Consider the following 21,363-nt stretch of genomic DNA (forward strand, 5'->3'; position numbering starts at 1 on the left):
GCTTAACCCACACTGCTCAGAATTGCACCCGCACTGTTTCTTGCGGACACAACACACACAGCGGCATTCAGCAAAAATGACCATGCTCTGATCTGGCAGCAGCGTGCGGAACAGGTATTTATTTCATGTTGGCAGCATGATTTATACTGAGTGCAATCTCATCACAACAACAGAGAATTTATCTGTGGCCAGAAGAAAGTTTTTTTAATTCTGTAGGGAACCAAGGGAGCAGCAGATCAGACACAACAGTGCGGAACCTTGAGTAAAAGAGTGACAGGGCTCCACAGCTCCCGATTAAGAACCATAACTACAAACCAGCGAACACCTCAGCAACAGCAGCTCCTGTTCTGCTCTGCAGAGGAACCGGCAGCTCGAAGCAGCAGCACTAAGCGGGTGGGTGGAGGACCAGTGACACCTGGTGGCTTGCTAGGACAGACTGGGAACACCCTGCGGGTTCCAAACACCTTCGTCCCCACGGGCTCCCTGAACAGCACATCACAGGTGAGCTGTGTTGGGGCTCGGGCTTTTGGGGTGTTTTTTGTGTTAAAGTCGCTGCCAACACAAGAGCGAGCTGTGCTGGGGAGAAACCCGGGCAAACCATGCGCTCTCCCCCGCAGCGGCTGAGCAGGTTTCCACTCCCAGAAGCAAAGGAAACGGGGCTCCCTGAGCTCTTGTCCTCACAGAGAGTAAACCGTGATCTTGATATCTGTGTCTTCAAACACCTCCCCAAGTATTGCTGAAACTTTATTCCAATCCAGGCCATCAAGTCCGCACCCAATCCTGGAAAACAAGACATCAAACCAGCTGTAACGGTCGCTCTGGAGCGGGCTATGAACAATCAGCCCTTCAGGCAGGTACAATGTTATGTGGTATTAACTCAGCTCACCATAAATCAACATAATACAGTTAAAATAAGTAAACAACCAAGCCTGTATGTTTTGCTGTAATTTAAACACATGGTGAAATGCAAATTCATTTGCACAACTGAACGAAAAAGTTAAATAGAAGTGGATTCTTGAACTCTTATTTCACAGTGGGGGATCATCTCAATCATCCTCCTACACAGGAAACACTGAAGTATTTACATCACAGTAATTGATTTTCTTACTTCGGCATGGAAATGTCCGTAACTCCGTTGTTCAGGCAGTGAGCTTTCATGGCTTCCAAACTCTTCTGCATGTTCTCATATGTTGGCTTATGAGAAACTTTCTTCTTTGTAATCTAAGTATAAATATAAACGATCAGTTTTGCCTTTGGCACAATCGCCACAAACTACTTTCTTTTCAAAAAACACATTCCACTGCACTCAAACTCCACACCCAGACTTGCTACCATGATGACAAAACCACTTGGAAAAAGAACTACGTTTCACAGCTTAAAAATAGTATAATTTAGTGGCTAGTTCCATCCATTTAAAGTTTAAAAACACAAACACAAGACAGCTTGGCTTCTCCTCAACTAGCAACGTTCAGGTAACACATCTCATACTTCTTATTTAGAAGAATATACCTAAAAAACCACAACTACTAAAGCGCTTATCATCAAGTCTATTATAACATAGTTTAGCTACAGGAAGTGCCTGAGTAGTGTCCCACTCTTACCAGGTAGTAAATGTATCGGTCGTCTCTTTGGAGAACTGCCACCTCCCCGGTCTTCTTTTCTAAAGTGAAGGCATTAAAAAGGTGTTTTTGAAAGTTATATTCCACTACATAATTCCCCCTGCACTCCAAGTAGCTTGGGATCCCCTTACTGCTGGAAATCGGGGTTTTCCCTTCGGCCCCTGCACGTCCACCCCACGTGTGTTACTCACGTTGATCCAACAGCTCTTGCACCCCTCCAAACTTTTTCTTAAAGAGCACGGCGATGCCCGCGCCCATGCGGCAGTCCTCGCTGATGCAGTGCGCCAGGGCGTCCGTGGGGGGGCACGAGAACAGGTCCCCCTTGACGCACTTGATCTGGAAAACACCAAGGGAAGAGTAACTACACAGAACCCAAGAGCACGGGCTCGGAGAACACTCGGGTAACAGGGACCTGGCAGCCTGTACAGTCAATGCTGCATGGCAGTGAATTTAAGATGCAGCCCACAGGCAAATGAGTTCCATGAATTACGAAGGCAATATACAGGCAGATCTCTTCTACAAGATCAGTTATGAGCAGCACGTGCAAACTCAGCAGTTAATCTTACAAAGTCGATGCTTAAAAGGGAAATTATGTATGAAGGCGTACAAGTGGGTCAGCGCACGTCCCAGCAGTCAGTGCCAGCACCGGGCGCCTCACCCGCTAACAGGGCAGGTGAGCTCTGTGCTGCTCTGCAACAGCTGCATCACTCACAGAAGCACAAAAGCACAAGACATTTAATAGTATTAGCCCCTTTCCTCCAAAAAGCTACACAGCACAGCCAGCTGCCGCATGACTGGGGAACAGGAAGGTCTCTAGAGACACACATCGCAGCAGGAGCCCAGATAACGCATTTTGTACACACTCTCTCATCCTGATCCTTGAAGTCGGTGGCCATAGCGCAGCGGGGGGTGGCAAAGGCTCCTGCTGCTGAAAGATGAGAGAAAAACAGATATTAGGAACCTCAAGCCAGGCAACAGCTGGTGTGCCAAGAGGGGAGAGGCCGAGCCTGCTTTATGTCCAGGACAGCTGGGACAACCCAGACACCCCACGGCCAGCGCAGGAGGCTGGAAACTCAGCTCCGCTGCAGCCCCACGGGCACGGACAGGGCCCAGCGCAGGGTCACCACACAACCGGCAACCACAGGCCTTCCACCCTCCGCGAGCCACCCCCGCCCGTCCGGGACGCGGCTGGAGCCAGACCCGCGGGCCCGGCGCGCAGAGCGGCGGGCACGGAGCGCAGGAGCCCCCGCAGCCGCCCCAGCGCCGCGCACATCGGCCGGGCCGGGCTCCCGCGGCGGCCTCAGCGTCACCCCAGCATGGCCGCCGCGCGCCGCTCTAGGCACGCGGGAGGACCGTCCTCTCTATGGTACGCGCCCAGAACATTCTGCGGGACAACCTACCGGCGCACGCGCAAGACAGCCCGAGGCGGAGCCTGGGGCGTGACGAGGAGGGTGGAGCCGCAGGCGGTGCTCGCGCGTTGCCTTTAAAGGCGCAAGCGCCGCCTGGGGCGCAGGCGCAGTGGCCGCGGGCGGGCGGGGAGCGGGTGGGCGGGGCCCGGCGCTGAGGGGCCGGGAGGCGGGGCCATCCGGGGCGTGGGCCGCCCGTGCGCACGCGCCGCCCGTGCCCGCCCCCTCCTTCGCCTTTGTTCGGGGTTGGGCGCCATTTTGCGCGGCGGCTGAGTGGAGGCGCTGATTGGGTTTCGGGGGCCGGTAGCGGAGCCAATCAGCGCGGGACCCGAACCGGGGGAGCGAGGCACGGTGAGTGCGAGCAGCCAATATGGAGCCCCCGAGCGCCGGCCCCAGCGCCGGGATTGGCGGGGCCGAGTGACCAGTCAGGAGGCCGCTCGCAGGGCCGGGCCCGGCCGGCCGGCGCTGGCGGAGCCGAGGGGCCGGGGCGCGGCGGCTCCGGGCGGGGGGCGCACCGGGACGGGAGGGCCCGGGCGGGGCGTACCGGACGTACCGGAGCTGCGGGCGCGGGGCCGAGGAGGCGCCGCTGCAGGGAGGGTCGCGGCGGGCTCGGCCTTGCTCGTGCGGGGCCGCTGGGACGGGAGCCGGTGGGGCCCCGCCCTCCCCCGGCCGGGCGGGGGAGCGGAGCGGGGGAGCCGCCCGACAGATGGGCCGCGGGCCGCCCCTTTTCCCCCTCCCCGCCTGCCCGGGCCGGGCTCTGTCCCCTCCTCCCCGGGCTGCCGTGCGGCGCCTGCGCGCCCCCGCCTGCCCCGAGCGCACCTGGCGCCAGACGGGCCCCACGTGCTGGGAACGGCCGTGGTGCGGGTCCCCCCGCGTCCCGCCCGCGCCTGGCTCAGGCTTTCTGCGGGGAAATCAGAACTCCCCGACTGGCACGTTCGATAGGGAGATCAGAAACAAAACCTGGGGCCCGGGTGTTTCATTCTGCCCCGAAGCAGATGAGGCTGTGCTGCGGCTCAGTTGAACCCTGCCCTTGGCGTTGCGTGGGCGCTTGTCCTCCGCCGGTGCCCACCAGGACAGCAGTCGGGCGGCAGATCGCGGGCTCTGTCCTGGAAACCGCGGCCGGTTCAGTCACGTTGTGTCTGGGTGCAACACGTTTGAAAATGCTGCTTTCAACCCAGTTCAAGTCCTGCACAGCTTATCGCACTAGTGCTTACTGTAGCTCATTTGCCAAGGGATGTAGCTTCTATAGCCTCATATATATATATATACACACATATGAATATATGTGGATAGAACCAGAGCAGTGAGTGATGCTGGTGCTCAAGGGGCCTGGTGAGGAGCCGCGGTGGGGTCAGCGCAGGGAGGACGCCCTGGAGCCGCATCCCTGAGCTTTGCAGTGTAACTGGGATGCAGTATTGCTGCTGCTCGGGGTTTAATGAGGGCAATGAGGTAATTAATCCCTTGGAGGACTGTGATCCCGCACTTGTACAATCCTGTGTTTGTAACTGGCTGGTACAGCTGGTGCAGAGTGAGGATCACAGTGCTGCTGATGTCTTAAATGAACGGGACGGGTTTGATGCCGGGTGTGTGAAGCGGCGTTTCCGAGCAGACACACGCCTGTGCCCAGTTACTGGTTGTGGCGTTACGGAAGCCAGAGAACTTTGGGCAAATAGGTTTCACTGCATCCCATGGTTGCTATTGAAAGGATTCCCTGGAGAGCGAAATGTGGGAGCCGTTTTCTGACAGGCCCACAGACATTTAGGGCAGAAATCAATTGTGCAGTGCAAAATCAAAGTGAGAACCTCGGTACATTTTCAGAAAGAATATCTCTCTTATTCTGGCAGGCTGTGACAGGCTGGAGTTAAAATGACAGTAAAACATAGTGCCTTTCAGTGCTGTGACTCAGGTTATCGCTGTGATCATTCCATCCTTGTTCTGGACAAAAGATCTGATGGGGACCGAGAAGGTTCTGACACCAGAGTACAAGGATTGTGCCCCTAGATGAGCATGTGTCTGGTCTGTCACGGTACACATTGCTTAATTGTGTTCTTTTTTAGTTAAGCAACATTTGGTGTTAAAGTGCAGGAAAACAACCCAATGTAAAATCATGGTGTGTTTTCTTAGCCCACAGTGAGGAGCGAGTTGATGGAAAGATGAAGTGTTCATCAGATGAACACAGGACATTCTGAAGTAGAGAGCAGGAGGTGCGCAAGGTGCCATTGCAGTGGGAACCACAGCAGCTGCTACGCTTGGGTTAAGTTGTTAATAAGTTTTTTGTGTGTTTCTTTGAAAACTGAAGGACTCTTTTTTTTCTTGTGTAAGACTTTGAAGATTAAAGCTGCTCTTCCACTAGTGTGGCAGGTACTTGTGCAGTCAGTGTAAATCAAATACCTCATTAAAAGCAATAGTAAGAATTCTTGCCGTGGTGGTTCAGCTGAGAAGAAATGTGAGGGAGAAGGAGGTAACGGGACCAAGTATTTGGTTTCAGCAGCATGTTCTTCATGTGTGTAGCCAACGGTCCAGGAAATGGGGGCACTAAGAGGATGGAAGCACTGAGGAGTCTGCTGACTTTCAAAATACCCGGGAGCAGGACGAAGGAGATGAGGAGGGAGTGCTGCGTAGGTGGGGAAGGAGAAAGAGTTTGACTCAGCTGTGTTGAATTCTTGCAATGTAGTTTGGTTTTACACCTAAATTTTGTATTTTGTGAGGTTTTCAGCAGTCACACACGTGTCCTCCCCCAAATACGGTGTAGGCCACTGCAGCCCAGAAATGCAGACTCAAGGGGTGAAACAGGAGGAGAAGCGGGTTCACAGCTGCTGTTTGATTCACTGAAGATAACGGCAGACTTGAGACTGATAGGTTTTGCTTCTCACTCAGGTTTTGTGTTCTTGAAATTAATACCTGAGTTTTGTCACTCGGGGGAAGGTGGCGCCATGAGGGAGGTAGGTCCTCGGTGGGACAGCGGCTCCTACTGTGTGATTCTGACCTCAGTGCAGCAGATAGTTTGCTCTTCACCTCCTGTGAGATAACACTGATCTTCAAACCTTGGGACGATAATCCCGTTGACTTTCGTTGTCTTGCAGACCCACGGGCCGCGGCGTGGCTGTCGGGGTGCGCTGGGCGCCATGGAGCAGTACACAGCCAACAGCAGCAGCTCCACCGAGCAGATCGTTGTCCAGGCCGGCCAGATCCAGCAGCAGGTACGGGAGGTGGTGCTGGGTGAGCGGACGGTGCTGGCGCCGAGCGGCAGAGCTGTTTGTGCTCCTCAGTGTCAGAAGCAGCCAGGTGCATCGCGGTACTGTCTGCTTGCACGTTTACCTGACGTGGGTCACCTCACCAGTGCCCAGTGACTTGACTTCAAGTCAGAGTAAATAATTTAAAAAAAATACTTATTGTAAAATTAAATTAATAAAAATGCAGGTACACAGTTTACCAAATGTTGGTGTAGTATGGAGTTTGCAGACTGGTAGTGATGTGGGGAAAGTAACAAATCCCCTCTGAAAATGGAGGGAACAGAATATTGATCCAAACAGTCCGCTGTCCACAAAGACTGATGTAGATTTCTCCCAAAATTGAAATAGGTTTTGTTGAAGCCTATAGAGGCCTTTTCCAGCTTCCTCACAAGTATGTGTTGAGATCCTTTGTTTTAGAACTACTGGTGGATCAAAACAAACACACAAGACAGGAGCTGGAATAAAACGTGTAGTTTGGGATGAATTCATCCATTCTAGAAAGAGGTTTCTGGTTCATGTTTAATGTGCAGCTGAGCGGGGCTGGTGTTTTAAGGATTTCTGCTCTTATTACGCTTCACCATTCAGATGCAGCAACGCATTCCCAGATGAGCTGTGCGGCTGTGGGATTTTTGTTGCATCTTATGCTCTAGTTCAAGGCAAGAGGAGTTTCTTAGTTTGTCAGGCAAATGAGTGAGCGACCGGATTATGTTTTTATTATATGTATCATTTTTAGTACGTACTCTTAAAGCCTGTGTTGTATTTGACATGAACTATTTTTCTAAAACAATTTTTAATAGGCGTGTTGTAGTGCAGCTTTTAGCAGAGAGATGTCCTTCACCTCCCAAAACGCTAACGCAGTTAGCACAGATTATTTGGGAGTCTTACTAAAGCGGCTAAAGATAGAAGAGGCTTTTAGATGTAGCTGCTCCTGTGGGCTCCGAAGGTCAGTGGTGGGAGGACGTTGGTGCGGGTGGCTTGGCTGAAGCTCAGACCGCAGTCATTTGTGCTGCTGTTCTGCACAGAAAGGAGCTGGTGGCCCTTATTGTGGGGACAAAAGTCTGGAGCCCCTTCACAGTAAGAAACCTGGGCAGTGAAAGGAAACATGAAGGGCGAAAGCAGCGGTCGAAACCGCTGAAGCTGAGATTTTAAATTCTGCGAAATAATCTCTCACGTCCCTTGTAAGAGATGTTTTGGGGACACTGAAGCCTGTCGGTGCCAGATGTGTTTCTGTCGCTATTCCGCTCATAGGTTTGCTAAACGTATTCCCATCCCTTACGTTCCCAGAGCAGTGTGTATGAATTTTAAATCTACCTGTTGCAGCCGGGTGTTGTCTGTGCGAGCGTTCCCGTGTTTGAAGCTGTCCCTGTTCCTGTTCCAGCAGCAGGGGGGTGTCACCGCTGTCCAGCTGCAGACTGAGGCCCAGGTGGCATCTGCCTCAGGCCAGCAAGTCCAGACCCTCCAGGTAGTGGTGACCTCTCTCATCGTGTTCGTGAGCACTGCATGACTCTCACCATCGCCACGTGTCTAACGCTGTGTTTCCCAGGGTTTCAGACAGGAACAGGAACACTGGTTAGCGGTAGTTCTGCTTGACGCTGGCTGTAGGTTTCTGTGAAGAGCTTTGCGCTGGACCCGGGGTGCATGCCAGGAGCCCTGCCGGTGCATTCCTCAATTTCTGCTGCTGCAATTCTCAAAGTGAATGGTGGTTGGAATGGGATTTAAAAGGAATAAACACCAAGATAAGGAAGTAACAGTCAAGAGATAAAACCCAAGGATGTCATGTAGCTTCAAGGAGATTAGATTTCTGATAGGCACTGGGACTTGCTCTGTGTCTTCACTACATGAAAGAAAGCCAGAGGCAGCGGGTGACCCACCAGCTTGAAGAATCATCCTCATGTGTCCCCCCTTCTTTCTCTTTTTGGCTTGCTCTAATACATTAACAGGTATCCTGGAATGTACCATTTTTCTTTCTGCTGGCTGTGCTCCTCTGTGGCTGACGTGAGCATGCTCATCTCTGTTGTAATGCAAAACAAGTGCTACTGAGTTTTTAAGGGACTCGTATACAGTAGTTACAAGGTTGAGGAGCAGAACGGTGTCACAAGAGCGTTAGGTGACCTCTAGAGCCACAGTATTCTGTGTAGGACATTGATCACTGTTTGTTTCTGTGGATGCGTTAGCATATAATTCAGTGATGTATTTGAACTACATGAAGTGAAGGGTTTTTTTAGGTAGTTCAGTATGTACTGGCGTGTGGCCGGTATTTTACAGTGCTTGAACAGAGAGGATTTGCTGTTGCATGTTCTTGAAATGTACAGGTAGAAAACCCAAGAACTCAGTGACTGTTTGTCCCGTTGTGCTGCTCTTGTTTCTAAGGAGTCGGAGCAAGGGCCATTACCTAGTTCACGGGAGGCCCTGCAGGAGCGGTACTGTCAAAGCGTTGTGGGGAATTTGGGCCCGCAGTGGGTGCGGGTGTTTGAACAGAGCGGTTTTCCCCTTGTCATTGGCCTCTTTAGTGCCCAGAGACCCTCCTGCTCCAAGAGTCCAGAGACTTACACAGCATTTGCAGACCCATTGTGAGCCTTACTGGGGCAAGAAGTGGCTCCTGCTCATTTTCTTTCACTCTTCATTACTGAACTACATTTTGTGTTGTTACATTTTTAATTTCACTTAATAACCATGAAAAGATTCTCTAAGAATGTCGCATTCTACATATCGGTTAGGAAATGGAAATGTAAGCATGTAATTGGAGAGAGTTGAAGCTACTCAGAAGCTCTGTCAGGATGGCTTATTTAGAGCTGCTTCTTGTTAGGAGCCCCAATTAAAGATTAGTAATAGTGATGTGGATAATGAAGTTTCTTTTATTACATTTGCTCTCGGGCTGTGCATGAAGATATCGTGTCTGGAAAATTTCGCCATGCTTTTCCTGCTTTACTGCTATTAGACTTGCAAGTTTGGGTTAGTCTGCAACAGCAAAAGATAATTTCCTAAATCCAGTAGCACATCCCGGAGAGTGTTTGATGGCGATTATGGAGCCAGGTCAGTGGCCATTGCCGAGTTCCTCTGGTCACTCCGTGGCACGGGCCGGGCGTCACTGGAGTGTTTCATCGTGCTGTTTTCTCCCGTTGCAGGTGCAGGGGCAGCCGCTCATGGTGCAGGTGAGCGGGGGGCAGCTCATCACGTCCACGGGCCAGCCCATCATGGTGCAGGCCGTGCCGGGCGGCCAGGGCCAGACCATCATGCAGGTCCCGGTGTCCGGAACGCAGGGGCTGCAGCAGGTGAGCCAACCCCCGTCTTATCGGAGACAGATTGGAGAGAACGAACCGTCACGTTCCTGCCGGGCAGTTCGCGCGTTTGCCGCGGCGCTTAAAACCAACCAGGCACGGCCGGTTGTTCTCCAGCCGTGGGCCGCGCAGGGAGCTGCGTGGTAGTGCAGTGAAAAGGCTCGGTGTATTTGATTCTCGTGTTTTACGGAATGGTGCAGACCTTTAAACGAAGTCCATTCAAAACAGCTGGAGTTGGTTTGGGGTTTTTTGGTTTTCTTATTTCTGCTGTAACCGGCGCGTTCGAGCAGCGGCTGCTCTGGCGCCTGCTCCATTCACGGCTCAGAAAGAGGATGTTTTTTTTAAGAAATCTTCTTGAAAATGACTTGTACTTGAGGTCATCAAGTACATAATAGCCGGAGGTGAATTTAAACATTTCCATTGCACAGGAGGCTATACTGCAGAAGGTATAGAAGATGGATTTTATTAGAAGCAGTTATTTTTAAATATTTGTTTAAAAGCCAGTTTTTAAATCTAAACAGGTGCTCAAAGCGTGTTCCTCAAATACACGGGGAAGAACTTAACAGTGGCATAATGGCAGCGTTTTGTGATTTGAGAATGGGATTTCAGCATCGAGGTCACAGCTCAGGAAGAGACACGATGTCTTGCTGTTGGGAGAGGTTTATTTACAATGTTTTTGTGTAGGAAGACAATACATTTTGTGTTAGGTTCTTTACACTCTGCTTGTTGGATGAAGATCCCATAACTGGGGTTTTAAGCACAAGCTTTGATCCATGTTACTTTTTTAACCTAGGAAATGTTCCACGTTGGTGGAAAGACGTCTCTGCAAAGCCAAAGACAACTTTTATCTATATCCAGGAGTACTTCTGTACGCTGGATAATTAACACTGCAGACAGCTTAAATCTTAGTCCTCTTTTTCTTTCACCTGAGTATTATTATTGCTAGTTTCATGTGAATAATTGCTTTCTTTTGACTGTTTTATTGTGTAAGCAGTGGAGAACTGCGAGAGCGTAATGACATGACTATGCAATGTTTCCTCTGTTGTGTATGGTTGTGACTGCTGTGTCACAGGGAGGAATGAATTAAAGCGCTTCATTTTCAAGTGGAAAAAAGAGAAGAATCGGTGCTTTCTTGTTCTTTGCACCAGTAAATCATCCTCCGAGATGACTGGGTGATGCTGAGGCCAAGGAGGGAGCAACCAGAGGCCTAGTTAATGTTCCTTTCTGACTCTTTCTCCACAGATTCAGTTGGTCCAGCCAGGTCAGATTCAGATTCAAGGTGGGCAGGCTGTGCAGGTACAGGGCCAGCAGGGCCAGACCCAGCAGATCATTATACAGCAGCCCCAGACTGCAGTTACTGCTGGCCAGACACAGGTAACTGCACAGCATGAAAGGGTTTGCTCGGCAGACACAGGAAGAGAAACTTGACAAATGCCTTAAGCTGTGGTTAAGTAAAAAAAAAAAAAAAAGGAATTATTAATATCGAGGAGAACTTGAGAATAATTTTCATATTTTTGTAGTGTTTTCATACATAACTCTGGGGCAGAACAAATAGATTGCATGTTTTTATCCATTGTGTTCCTGTATTTTATTGGTTCTTGGTTGTTTTTGTCTGTCTGAAATCTGGAAACGCGATGTATTGTTAATTCCATACTTCCATTTTGTAAAGTGGTCTAGTCATACCTGGGCTTTCTGCTGATCCTTCTGTTTAGGACCAGAATTAAATTTCTGAGCGGAATAGTTCTTCTTTAACATGTTCACAGAGAGACAGGAAACCCAGAACTCGTTTCTTGCAATGTTAAATACTACAGTGTTAGAAAAAGTACGTTATAAATGCTTTAGGTATTTCATCTCCAGTTCAGATGGTTTGTGCTCCATCCTATTTCTTGATGCTGGTTTTCAAGCAAAAGAAATAGATGCCTGAAACACCTTAAGCACCGTGTGTTAATTCAGGAATTGTAAAACTGGAGAAATAAGCAATTAGTAAAGTTCCTGTGTTCTCTATTTTGTTTAGACCCAGCAGCAAATAGCCGTTCAAGGGCAGCAGGTGGCGCAGGCGGCGGAAGGGCAGACCATAGTGTACCAGCCCGTGAACGCTGACGGCACCATCCTGCAGCAAGGTACGGCACCATCCTGCAGCAAGGTACAGCACCGCGCGGCTGAGCGCCCTGCGGCTCGTGCCGAGAGCACCCGGCTGCCGCGCCAGGGCTGCCAGCGCGTGACACGGCCCGGAGGCTGCGTGTTGATGTGGTTACACAGGGATTCCGTGCGCGGGTGTTTCCCCAGAACAATAAAAAGTGGCTCTTTGCTTTGGCAAGGGCTGTTAGAACAGAAACGCTTCAGCTTGCACCTGAGGGTGCGTGATCTGGGGGCTGACGCCGGGATTGCTGTGCGGATACAAATGCAAAAGCACAAGTACAAGGACCTCGTGCTGGAATTGAGTTGATAATTTGCAATGCTATTCTGAGTCTTCTTGCATGTTATGGAAGGATGAATGAGTAAAACGCAGAAGCGGGACTAACGGTGTTCCCTCCTCTCTGTGTGCATGTTTTTGGTTTGTTTTTTTCTTTTTTTTTTTTTCCCCTCTCTTTTGTGTTCTGTTTTGTTACAGTCACAGTCCCTGTTACAGGCATGATCACCATTCCCGCAGCCAGTCTGGCTGGAGCGCAAATTGTCCAGACGGGAGCCAACACCAACACGACCAGCAGCGGACAGGGCACTGTCACGGTGACGCTGCCGGTCGCCGGAAATGTCGTCAATTCAGGCGGAATGGTTATGGTATGTCGGTACTTTCAGAGTTGGAGGTTTAAGATGTCTGTACACAAACCGGTGGCTGCGATTGATGTCATCTTAATATGCTCAGTGTCCTCACAGCTCCCATTTGTTTCAAGTTTAAACAATCAAAGCTGTCAGTTCTAGTGGCCCATGTCCTGCTGCGGACTGTGTATTCTGGGCTTTCTCTCACAGCAGATTGAGTGCAGAAATCTGGAATCTGAAATTCCAAATGAGCTGTGAACTGAGAAGCAGAGGATTAAACCATTGAATCCACTATTGCTTTTCTTGAGCATCCCTTAGTATTTGTTTCTCTGATTCACAAGAGTGCTGCTTCTGTTAATTCTTATTTCTTTGTAGTGTGAGGCCTCTTAACTTGAATTTTACTGTTTGTCCCCACTAGATGTCAGCAGCTCTACAGTAATATTTGCCTAAGAACTGCTTTGAAATTATCATATAAATCGAACAAGTGATAAGCAGAAAGAAAGGGAAGCAGTGGGCATGTCCTGTATGCTTACACTTACAAGAAGCATTAACATGGTCATGGAATTGTATATTGTATAGAAATTTTTCCATTCAGAAAAATAACAAGCATGACTGATAAGTAATTGATTTGTTTGAATTTGTTCTGCAGTTTGAGAAGAATTTTATTACTCCTTTTAATTTAAGTAGCTGCATTATCTGAACAAAACCCAAACGCTTTCCGTTTGAACTGTTCTGTTCGTCAAATTACTTTTTTGCGTTCCCTGTCCGAGCTCTGAAAAGCTGTTCTGTGCAGATGGTCCCTGGCGCCGGGTCGGTCCCGGCCATCCAGAGGATCCCGCTGCCCGGAGCCGAGATGCTGGAGGAGGAGCCGCTCTATGTCAACGCCAAGCAGTACCACCGCATCCTCAAGAGGAGGCAGGCGCGGGCCAAGCTGGAGGCCGAGGGGAAGATTCCCAAGGAGAGAAGGGTGAGAATGCAACTGGGATCTAATCCAGGGTTACAGAAAAACACCCAGGCTGGCAAACGAGGATTAGGATCTGAAAGTGTTCTTTCGTTTTTGTTGCTGTTCACGACCTACACTGCAGTATTTTGGTGGCAGTCCCGCTTTGTCCATGTGCTTTTCATTGTTGGGTGTGTCTGTAGCTGTATTGCAAACGGGCATTTACTGTAAAGGCTCGATGTTGGGGAATGGGGAAGGGCAGGCGGCTCTCCCTGCCCACCGCGCGGGACTCAAACGGGCTGGTCCCTCCTTACCTCCTTCATCCCGTTGCAGAAATACCTGCACGAGTCCCGGCACCGCCACGCCATGGCCAGGAAGCGGGGAGAAGGTGGGCGCTTCTTCTCGCCCAAGGAGAAGGACAGTCCTCACATGCAGGTGAGTTGTGGCTGTGCCTCGGGCAGGGCTGCGTTCGGCTGCGCACAACAGACACTCGCTAGAGCTGTCGCTGTTCTGGTTGTTCTTCGTGCGAAGCTGCCGACCTCCATCCCTCTCTGCCTTTGAATCTATATTTCGGGCATTGTGAAGAAACCTGTCTCACTTGTTGTAGAGAGCAAGTGTCTGTTTGCCTTGAGTTTTAAAATTATAGCAATAATGCTTGTAATTTTTGTCCTAAGAAATACAGTCTGTGCAGCCTTTCTGGTTGCATCCCAGCAGTATTTTTGTACGTGAATTAAAGGTGGAGACGCCTTATCATACATCTTATTGAAAATAAACCAGATGTGAATATCTGATTCTTACCTGTTTATCAATTTACATTAAAAGTGCAAGATGGATTTTCAAAGAAAGGGACACGAGAGAGGAGAATTAGCAAATTCTGTTGATTAGTGCTTTAAAGCAGACCTGTGCCTTTAGCAGAAGAATATTTCTTATTCTGAAGTGGAATCTGTCCCAAATACTAGAGCACCAGTAAATCTAGGAACTATTGGGATTTGTATATCCTATTGTCTTACACTGGCCTGTAAAACCCAGGCAAAACACTCCATGTTTAGAGACGGAGGGAGGGGGCAGGAGTGTCTCCCCCTGGGAACACTTGTGCGTGATTCTCTCCACTGTTCTGGAAAACGTTGATCTTAGAACATGTTTTGTACTTTGTGTCTGTAGGATCCAACTCAGGCCAACGAAGAAGCGATGACACAGATGATCAGAGTCTCCTAACCGCTGCTAAAGAAAACAACCAACTGAGTACAACTCCCGTCCCTTCTGCAAGTCTGTCCTACCTTTCCGGTGTTCCAAGCGAGTCTTTCAGTGGGACAATCGCCACATCAGCCTGTCCTTTTCTACAGAACAAGCACCACGTTTTCAGTGCGTGGTCCATATTTTAACCGCAGTTGACTCAACAAATCGAAACTTAACGACTTTCTTTGTACACTCTTCTGATCCAGCGCAGGGATTTCAGAGTCTGGCTGCTCATGCGTTTTGTCGTTTGTTTGTTTGTTTGATTTTAAACATCCCTTGCATTAAGATTGGCCACGGGAGAGAGTGGCCGCTGACCCGGTGATCAGCAATAACTGGCGCGCTGGAGCGGGGCAGCACAGGCCCTGGGAGCCCTGTCCCTCGTGTTACAGACACACCTCTGGTTCACAGCAACCGGCCCTGCGCGGCTGCGCCGCCGTACTTGGTTTTCCCAGCAGGGACTTCGGACACCGGCGGAACTGAAAGGGGTTGGTTTAGGTTCCATTAAAATATGCAAACAGCAAGTTCTTCCCTGGGAGAAGTTCAGCAATGCAGTGGCAACGATAGACAGATTTCAAGATGATTGCAGGACTTGATATATTGTGCATCCGTTCCAAGAAGTAAGAGGGGGGAGGGTGACATGGGGTAGGGATGTAATTAGTAAAAGCAACCTCTTGGTATTTTTTTGGTATGTTTATTGCCAGTAGTTGGTGCTTTGGAAGAAAAGTGGATGGTAGTATAAAAAGGATTAAAATTTATAATTTAGTCTCTTCCAAAGGCTTTTTTTTTTTTAAGTCTTCCTTCTAACCTGCCCGTCCAGAGCGCGGTTCCTCCAAAAGGCAAAATCCGCAATCTCAGAGTGAGAGCACTTGGCCATCTTTGTGACGGTGTTTCCTGACGTCTGTTCTAAATCAGTTCCACAAGCAAGTTGTAGAAGACTGGGAGGATCCCAAAAGACAGAGCCTTGAGAATCCTACCTACTTTGGATCAAACAGAAAAATACTAGACGGAAGAGTATGAGAAGATGGGAAGGAATACAAGCGGGAGCAGAAATGTGAAGCGTTGGATGCCGCGGTGGCAGCAGGCGATGCTGAGGTGACGGGTGACGGTGTTCGTTCAGGTCAGCCGGCCGGGGAGGCGCACAGCCAGTGAAAGAGCAAAGAAATGCAGATGTGGCACCTGTAGCTGAGCAGCTGGGTTCTCTAAATGGAGCTCAGTTCATTTTCTTCCTGAATTTTTAGTTCCACGTTCTCCCGAAGCTGAGGAAGGAGCCGTTGGACACACGGTGCCGCCTGCACCCCGTGAGGAGGTGGCTTAGTTCTTCATGTTCAAACCTTCTTACATTTGATTTTGTCTTGTATAGTAATACAATGTTCTGCTCACAGATCTAACATTAGGATTTTTTTCTGATTCAAAAGGCACTTATTTCCCTCTGCAGGTGGCATCTTCTGTGCCTTTGGTTGCTTCTGCCTTAAAATCCCTGGCCAGTGAAAGGATGGGGCTTAACTTCCTCAGTTGGCGCCTGTGAAATCCTCACCCAGCATTTCCTTCACCCATTTCAGGAAGCACGTAGCTCTCTTTCAGTGACAGTGTAACAAAAAATTTGCTTTCGTTGAATTTTCAGCATTATTGTAAATATTTTTTTAGGTCATCTGTACATTTTGTCAGTGCCGGAGTAATATTTCTGTGCTGAGTAAGCGCCTCTGTAATGTTTCTGCTCGTCAACTGCTGGCTGATCTCTGGAGAAACCCCTCTGAGAGCTGCAGTGAGGGAGGCAAGATGATTGCTCTGACGTAGGTTTGGTTTTTTTAATGAGTAATTACTTCTTTTCTTAAAGAACTTGTAAACTTCTTTAAAACAGTTAGAACTTTTTTCCCAATAAGCCCTTCATGTATAGGTTCTCTGATCCATGGCTGTAGAATGTGTATTAAGACCTATGGATTTGTGTTACATAGAAAGTCTTATTGTTAATACTTTAAGTAGTGATGTGAAAGCCTGAGTGCTCCTGTCATATTTTCATTTGCTTTGGGTTATGCGTGTTCACTTCTAAAAGCAGCGTTTGCTTGGTGAGATTGGAGTTATTGGTCAACCACGTTACCAAAACAGTCTGCACGCTTTTCCTGGGTGAGCTTGTTAAATCGGAGACGTCATCAAGTGAGAATTCTTTGTGGATTGGCTACACTTGAGCAAAACCTCCACTTGGAGAGCACGGATCCGAGTGCATGAGGGTGGGAGCGGCTCGGGGAGGGCGAGCGAAGGTTGACCCAGAGCGCACGGGAGCGGCGAATGATCGAACCCCGGGTTCCTATGGAAGAACAGGATGTGGAGAACGCTCCTCAAGCGACGCCCAGGGCTCCCAGGGCTCCCAGGCCTCGCACGTTCAAAGCGGGGAGAAAACCTCCGCGACCGGCTGCGCGAGGGAACTGAGATTAACGTAACGTAAGGCAAAGTTTGTATATAGTTTAAAGTTTATAATTTTTTTTTATATATAATGCATTTTTTCCAAGTGTATTTTGGTCTTTAATAGATGCAATTGTAAGTACTGTGTACACTATCCAGCTAATAAAAATTTATAAACTGAGCACAAGCTTTAGCTGTTTTTTAGGCCTTCTCCTTGTTTCAGTCAAGGAGCAGCGTGGGCAAGCAGTGTTGTGAGCACTGCTGAGAAATGCTGAGGCAGCCAGCGAGCTGTCCTGTCCCCTGTGCCCCATCCCAGCGAGCTGTCCTGTCCTGTCCTGTCCTGTCCCCTGTGTCCCCATCCCAGCGAGCTGTCCTGTCCTGTCCCCTGTGCCCCATCCCAGCGAGCTGTCCTGTCCTGTCCTGTCCTGTCCTGTCCTGTCCCCTGTGCCCCATCCCAGCGAGCTGTCCCAGCCTCTCCTGTCCCCTCTGTCACCATCCCGCCATTTTGCGGCCTGAAGGGACTGCTCTGCCCGCCCACGTGCTGAGTGCTGGAAACTGATTGGCTGAGGGGCGTCCCAGTAAGAGTGCTCATTGGACGGGTGCTGCTCTAGGACACCTCTGATTGGCTGGTGAGCATCTCGCCCTGCCGCCCTTTCTGGGAGGCTGAGGGAGCGGCTCAAGATGGCGGCCCTGGGGTGGGTTGTGTGAGGGGGCTGCAGAAGGGTAGAAAGAGGCCTGGCCTCGCAGCTCCGAGTTCTTCTGTGACCCTCGTGGAGCTGGAATTGGCCTCCCTGAGCTGGGAGAGACAAGGATCGCTGCTCTGAGCTGGCCAGTGTTGCTTTTGTGCGTCCTTCGACTGTGAGGGAAATGTTCGGTGAGTCTGGGCAATGAGGAAAGAGGATGCACAGCAATTATTGTTTGAAGGACAAAATCACAGCTCTAACAATGAAGATAAAGCTGCCCGGTAGTTTCCCCCTGCCAGGCAGCCCTGGCTGTGTGCAGTGCGGCCCAGGGCCGGCTGGGCCCCGGCTGCAGAGCAGGGGCGGGGGGTTCTGCAGGCCTGGGCAGGGACACACACTGACTCCCTCGTCTCTTATTATGGGCAGAGGGGTCCTAACTTTATTTTCAGAGCATTTGCAATAGAGGGACAAAATAATCTTAGAAATAATGGCAAAAAGCCATTACCCACGTCAGACCAGTCAACAGAATTGCCTTTTTCTCTCCCCTGTCTCTCCCACCCTCTGAGCTGGACGAGCAGCCGCAGGCACAGTGGAGTTTATGTGGTTCAGGGGCGTCTGCTCTGCCCTTTCACATTCCCCCCGTGCCACCCAGTACCTCGGTTGGAGTCCAGAAAAGTAAAGCCATTTTTGTATTGTATTCAGCTTCCACAGGCCCAACTCAAGGAATTAAGATTAAAATCTCAGTAAGATTAATTTTGGGATTTATCCGTAATCCCTAATGGGTGCTTGCACATATCGCCATGAAAACAAAATTCAGTAGTTTCATCAAAATGTGTGTAATTTATAACAAAAGTCAAGCTGGATTTACACTATAGCATGGGTGTGGCATTAATAAACAAGCACCAATAGCAAGGAAATGCAAAGTTATTTGTTTACAAAAATAAATAACTTTGGGTGTAAATTCTGCACCTGTGTGTTCAAGCTGAAGACACCATACTAAGAGGTAGACACATACTTTTCAATAAGTCCCATGTTCACTAAAATATGTCAAGTGCATTCCTTGTCTCTCTGAAGTCCGTGAAACAACTCGTGTTTAATATAACCAAGTTCTTTAGCACTTTGCTGACTTGGATCTTATCAGAGTGTGTGATAATTAATATTTTCTATGTGAGTATTTCCATGAACTGTTGAAAGTCTCAAAGGAAGCATTGTGCTGTGGTTTATCACAACTCTCTGACTGTGGCCCTGTATCAGTTGCTACCAGAGAGAAAGTTTCCTGTATTTGGTTTTATAGTTGCCTGTTGCTTAAAAATAGAGCCATTTGGAAAAAGCAAATATGCCATAGCCTGCCACTAGATTTGCTGCCAGTAGCTGAACTGTGATGCTGGACTATTAGAAGAGTGCAGTTATTTTTTCAGGGGCAGTTTGTGCATCCATGTGCCTCATCCTTTCAGTTGCTTTCTGCCTCGCACCCCACATGTATCCAGCTTCAGTAACTGGTTAAAATGGATTGTTTCTAAGTGCAGTTCAGCAAAATTCTGCAAATAACCGAAGGCTTTGTGCTGCTTTGTTTAGGTGGACCCATTTTTCTCTTTTCAGTTCCAGAATGTGGAGCTGCAGCTCTGAAGGTAACAGCACATTGCACAGACCTGAGGAAACGGAACTGCCTGGGGGTTCCGGAGCGTGGAAGGAAACTCCTGGTGAAGGCTGCTGCTGATGTGTGCCACATCGTCAGGCTTCGCCTGAGGTGGGTGCCGTATGGCAGAATATATTGTATCATCATTCAGTTCCCCATCTGGCATCCTATTGCTTTGTTTCTTCCGTCCTTCTGAGAAACCAGAAGGAATGAGAAGTTAAAAAGAAATTCAACATTTTTTGCTTCTGAATATGTCTGAGTTCATCTATAACCACAAATATTTTCTACTCATTTCATGAAACTGGGGATGAGGGGAGGGGATGTGGGAAAAGGGAATGTGTGCTCAGAGGAGTGTAAGAAATCACCAGCAGTTGCAGGTCTCTGGGTCTGCCTGCGGCGCCGGGGAAGGTCACGTAACAGATCTCCCAAGTGCCATCACATGGCACGTGCAGGACAACCGGGCAATCAGGCCGGGTCGGTGTGGGTTTATGGAAGGCAGGTTGATGACAGTACCTGATCTGTGGCGTGTCAGGAGAGAGCGAGAAATGCAGACTTTCCTCCCTGTATGCTGGGTGATTTCAGACTGAGAACTTCGCTATAGTGGGAGAGAAAGGTCCCAGACGGGCAGAGGTTGCCAGGTGTCCCACCATGAAGTTCAATTTCTGGACAAAATACAGAACTACTATAAACAGAAATGAGAACCCAAAAGCTTGTATAATTAAAATCAGCAAATGTATCCCAGACCTTCTTTATCACTGAGAAATTCTCTTTGGAGAATAAGAGCGAACTTGCTCTCTCACTTGCAGCCATCTGCTGCCTGTACAGTGATGATGCCAGTTTGGGATTGCTGAGGAAATCTTTTAACCACAATCTTAATGTCCTTCCTGGGTGGGAAGGCAGCAGAATGTTTACTGGCAGCTTCTTCACTTGGACTGTATTGTCGTCTAGCTGGCCATATTTAGCAGTCAGGCTGTGTGGCTGGAAAAGAAATGGGCATTTTCGGTCTCTAGTAGAGCAGCTTTTTATAATGAATCTACACTAAGTCAGATAATCAGTTTGATTTTATTTAGCTTTGCGGGCTGTGCAGGGACTGCGCTAGGGGTTGAGGTCTAAACGCAGCTTTGCTTGGGGAAGGGTGAACAATGATCACATGTTGGTAACATCCTCTTGAGGGGGCAGAAGAAATGCGGGGAGAAATAGAGAGACAGTTGGTTCTTTGTTCCAAACTCATTTGAGGAATGGGGAAGCAGGCTCTGAGCTGCATGTGGACTGCACATCCCTTGTGTGATGGTCTGCAGCTCCTTACGCCTCTCACCAAGGATCCGCGCTGTCCGTGGCAGTTCTGGCAGCTGGCCCTCATCACCTCGGGCAGGCAGAACCCCTCAGCTGGCCCTGCTCTGAGATGCCACGAGCTTGCTGGGCCCCAGTTCTGGCCCCGGTGCAGTGACACTGGGGCTGAGGATCCGAATCGCTCTCCCTGCTGGTGCGGGCGGCTGCTGGAAGCGACCGAGCTGACAGCGGAGCGCTGCATTGCTGGAAGTGTGCCCAAAGCTTTGGGCTTTAGGGAGTGAGATCTCAGTTAAAAAGGTGATTTATAGACAACAGTTTACAATACAAACCATCTAGTTCTGGTTATATTTAATGCTCTCGGGGGAAGCATGAAGCATTGGGAGAAGATATAAGATACTCTGAAAAAAATATTACTTCTTTAACACTGACCTTCAGTGAATCAGAAGTTTCTTGAAGATTTCAGACTGAACCTTGTCTTTCCATTTTTACATGATATGGATGTGTTTGTGAGTTGCTCAACACGTGGTCATTGAGGTGTGTTACTTGAACTGCTATTTATGTTCATGGCTGTATTCATAGTTTTATTTATAACAAAGCATTGGTCAGTAGCTGTATAGAGCAGCAAAGTTTGTTCTGGCCGAGCAATGAGCTGGAAAACTGAGAAGAGCTCCCTCATCTTTTCCATGCCTGGGAAGCATCTCAGCACATCGATAAGTCTGTGCCAGATCTCTTGACAGGAAGGCTTTGTATTCCGTCTTTCCCCCGGCCCTCAATCCCATCCTCTTCCATTAGGTTCTGGTGTTACTGGCAGCATCTTTTCAGTTCACTTGTGTTAGGAAATGTTGGTCAGCACCAAAGAGAAGAGGGAGTAGATGGTGAAATTCCCTCTCT

The 21,363-nt window shown here is 49.2% G+C and overlaps 2 protein-coding genes across 9 annotated transcripts; one reads left to right on the plus strand and one right to left on the minus strand.

Moving 5' to 3' along the window:
* Window positions 1–93: 93 nt before the first annotated feature.
* Window positions 94–3,679, minus strand: OARD1 (O-acyl-ADP-ribose deacylase 1). 2 transcript variants are annotated; one of them, XM_080358450.1, is made up of 6 exons: window positions 3,579–3,679; window positions 2,483–2,547; window positions 1,811–1,955; window positions 1,602–1,660; window positions 1,109–1,221; window positions 94–780 (listed from the first exon to the last, which is right to left on the minus strand). In XM_080358450.1, the coding sequence occupies exons 2-6, from the start codon at window positions 2,513–2,515 to the stop codon at window positions 678–680; spliced, it is 453 nt and encodes a 150-aa protein (XP_080214576.1). In that variant the 5' UTR covers window positions 2,516–2,547; window positions 3,579–3,679; the 3' UTR covers window positions 94–677. The 2 variants fall into 2 exon arrangements, with proteins under 2 accessions (XP_080214576.1, XP_080214575.1); XM_080358449.1 differs by lacking the exon at window positions 3,579–3,679 and adding an exon at window positions 2,820–2,947.
* NFYA (nuclear transcription factor Y subunit alpha) lies at window positions 3,231–19,363 on the plus strand. 7 transcript variants are annotated; one of them, XR_013923224.1, is made up of 10 exons: window positions 3,231–3,376; window positions 6,109–6,225; window positions 7,637–7,723; window positions 9,384–9,530; window positions 11,551–11,656; window positions 12,148–12,314; window positions 13,087–13,260; window positions 13,567–13,668; window positions 14,395–16,905; window positions 19,146–19,363. XR_013923224.1 is itself a non-coding variant. In XM_080358446.1 (10 exons), the coding sequence occupies exons 2-10, from the start codon at window positions 6,151–6,153 to the stop codon at window positions 14,446–14,448; spliced, it is 1,044 nt and encodes a 347-aa protein (XP_080214572.1). In that variant the 5' UTR covers window positions 3,231–3,376; window positions 6,109–6,150; the 3' UTR covers window positions 14,449–17,047. The 7 variants fall into 7 exon arrangements, 6 of the variants coding, with proteins under 6 accessions (XP_080214572.1, XP_080214567.1, XP_080214570.1 ...); XM_080358446.1 differs by lacking the exon at window positions 19,146–19,363 and adding an exon at window positions 10,779–10,910 and having other exon boundaries at window positions 14,395–17,047; XM_080358441.1 differs by lacking the exon at window positions 19,146–19,363 and having other exon boundaries at window positions 14,395–17,047.
* Window positions 19,364–21,363: the final 2,000 nt, after the last annotated feature.

This window comes from Nesoenas mayeri (assembly GCF_963082525.1).
Source record: "Nesoenas mayeri genome assembly, chromosome: 23".
NCBI classification, from domain to species: domain Eukaryota; kingdom Metazoa; phylum Chordata; class Aves; order Columbiformes; family Columbidae; genus Nesoenas; species Nesoenas mayeri.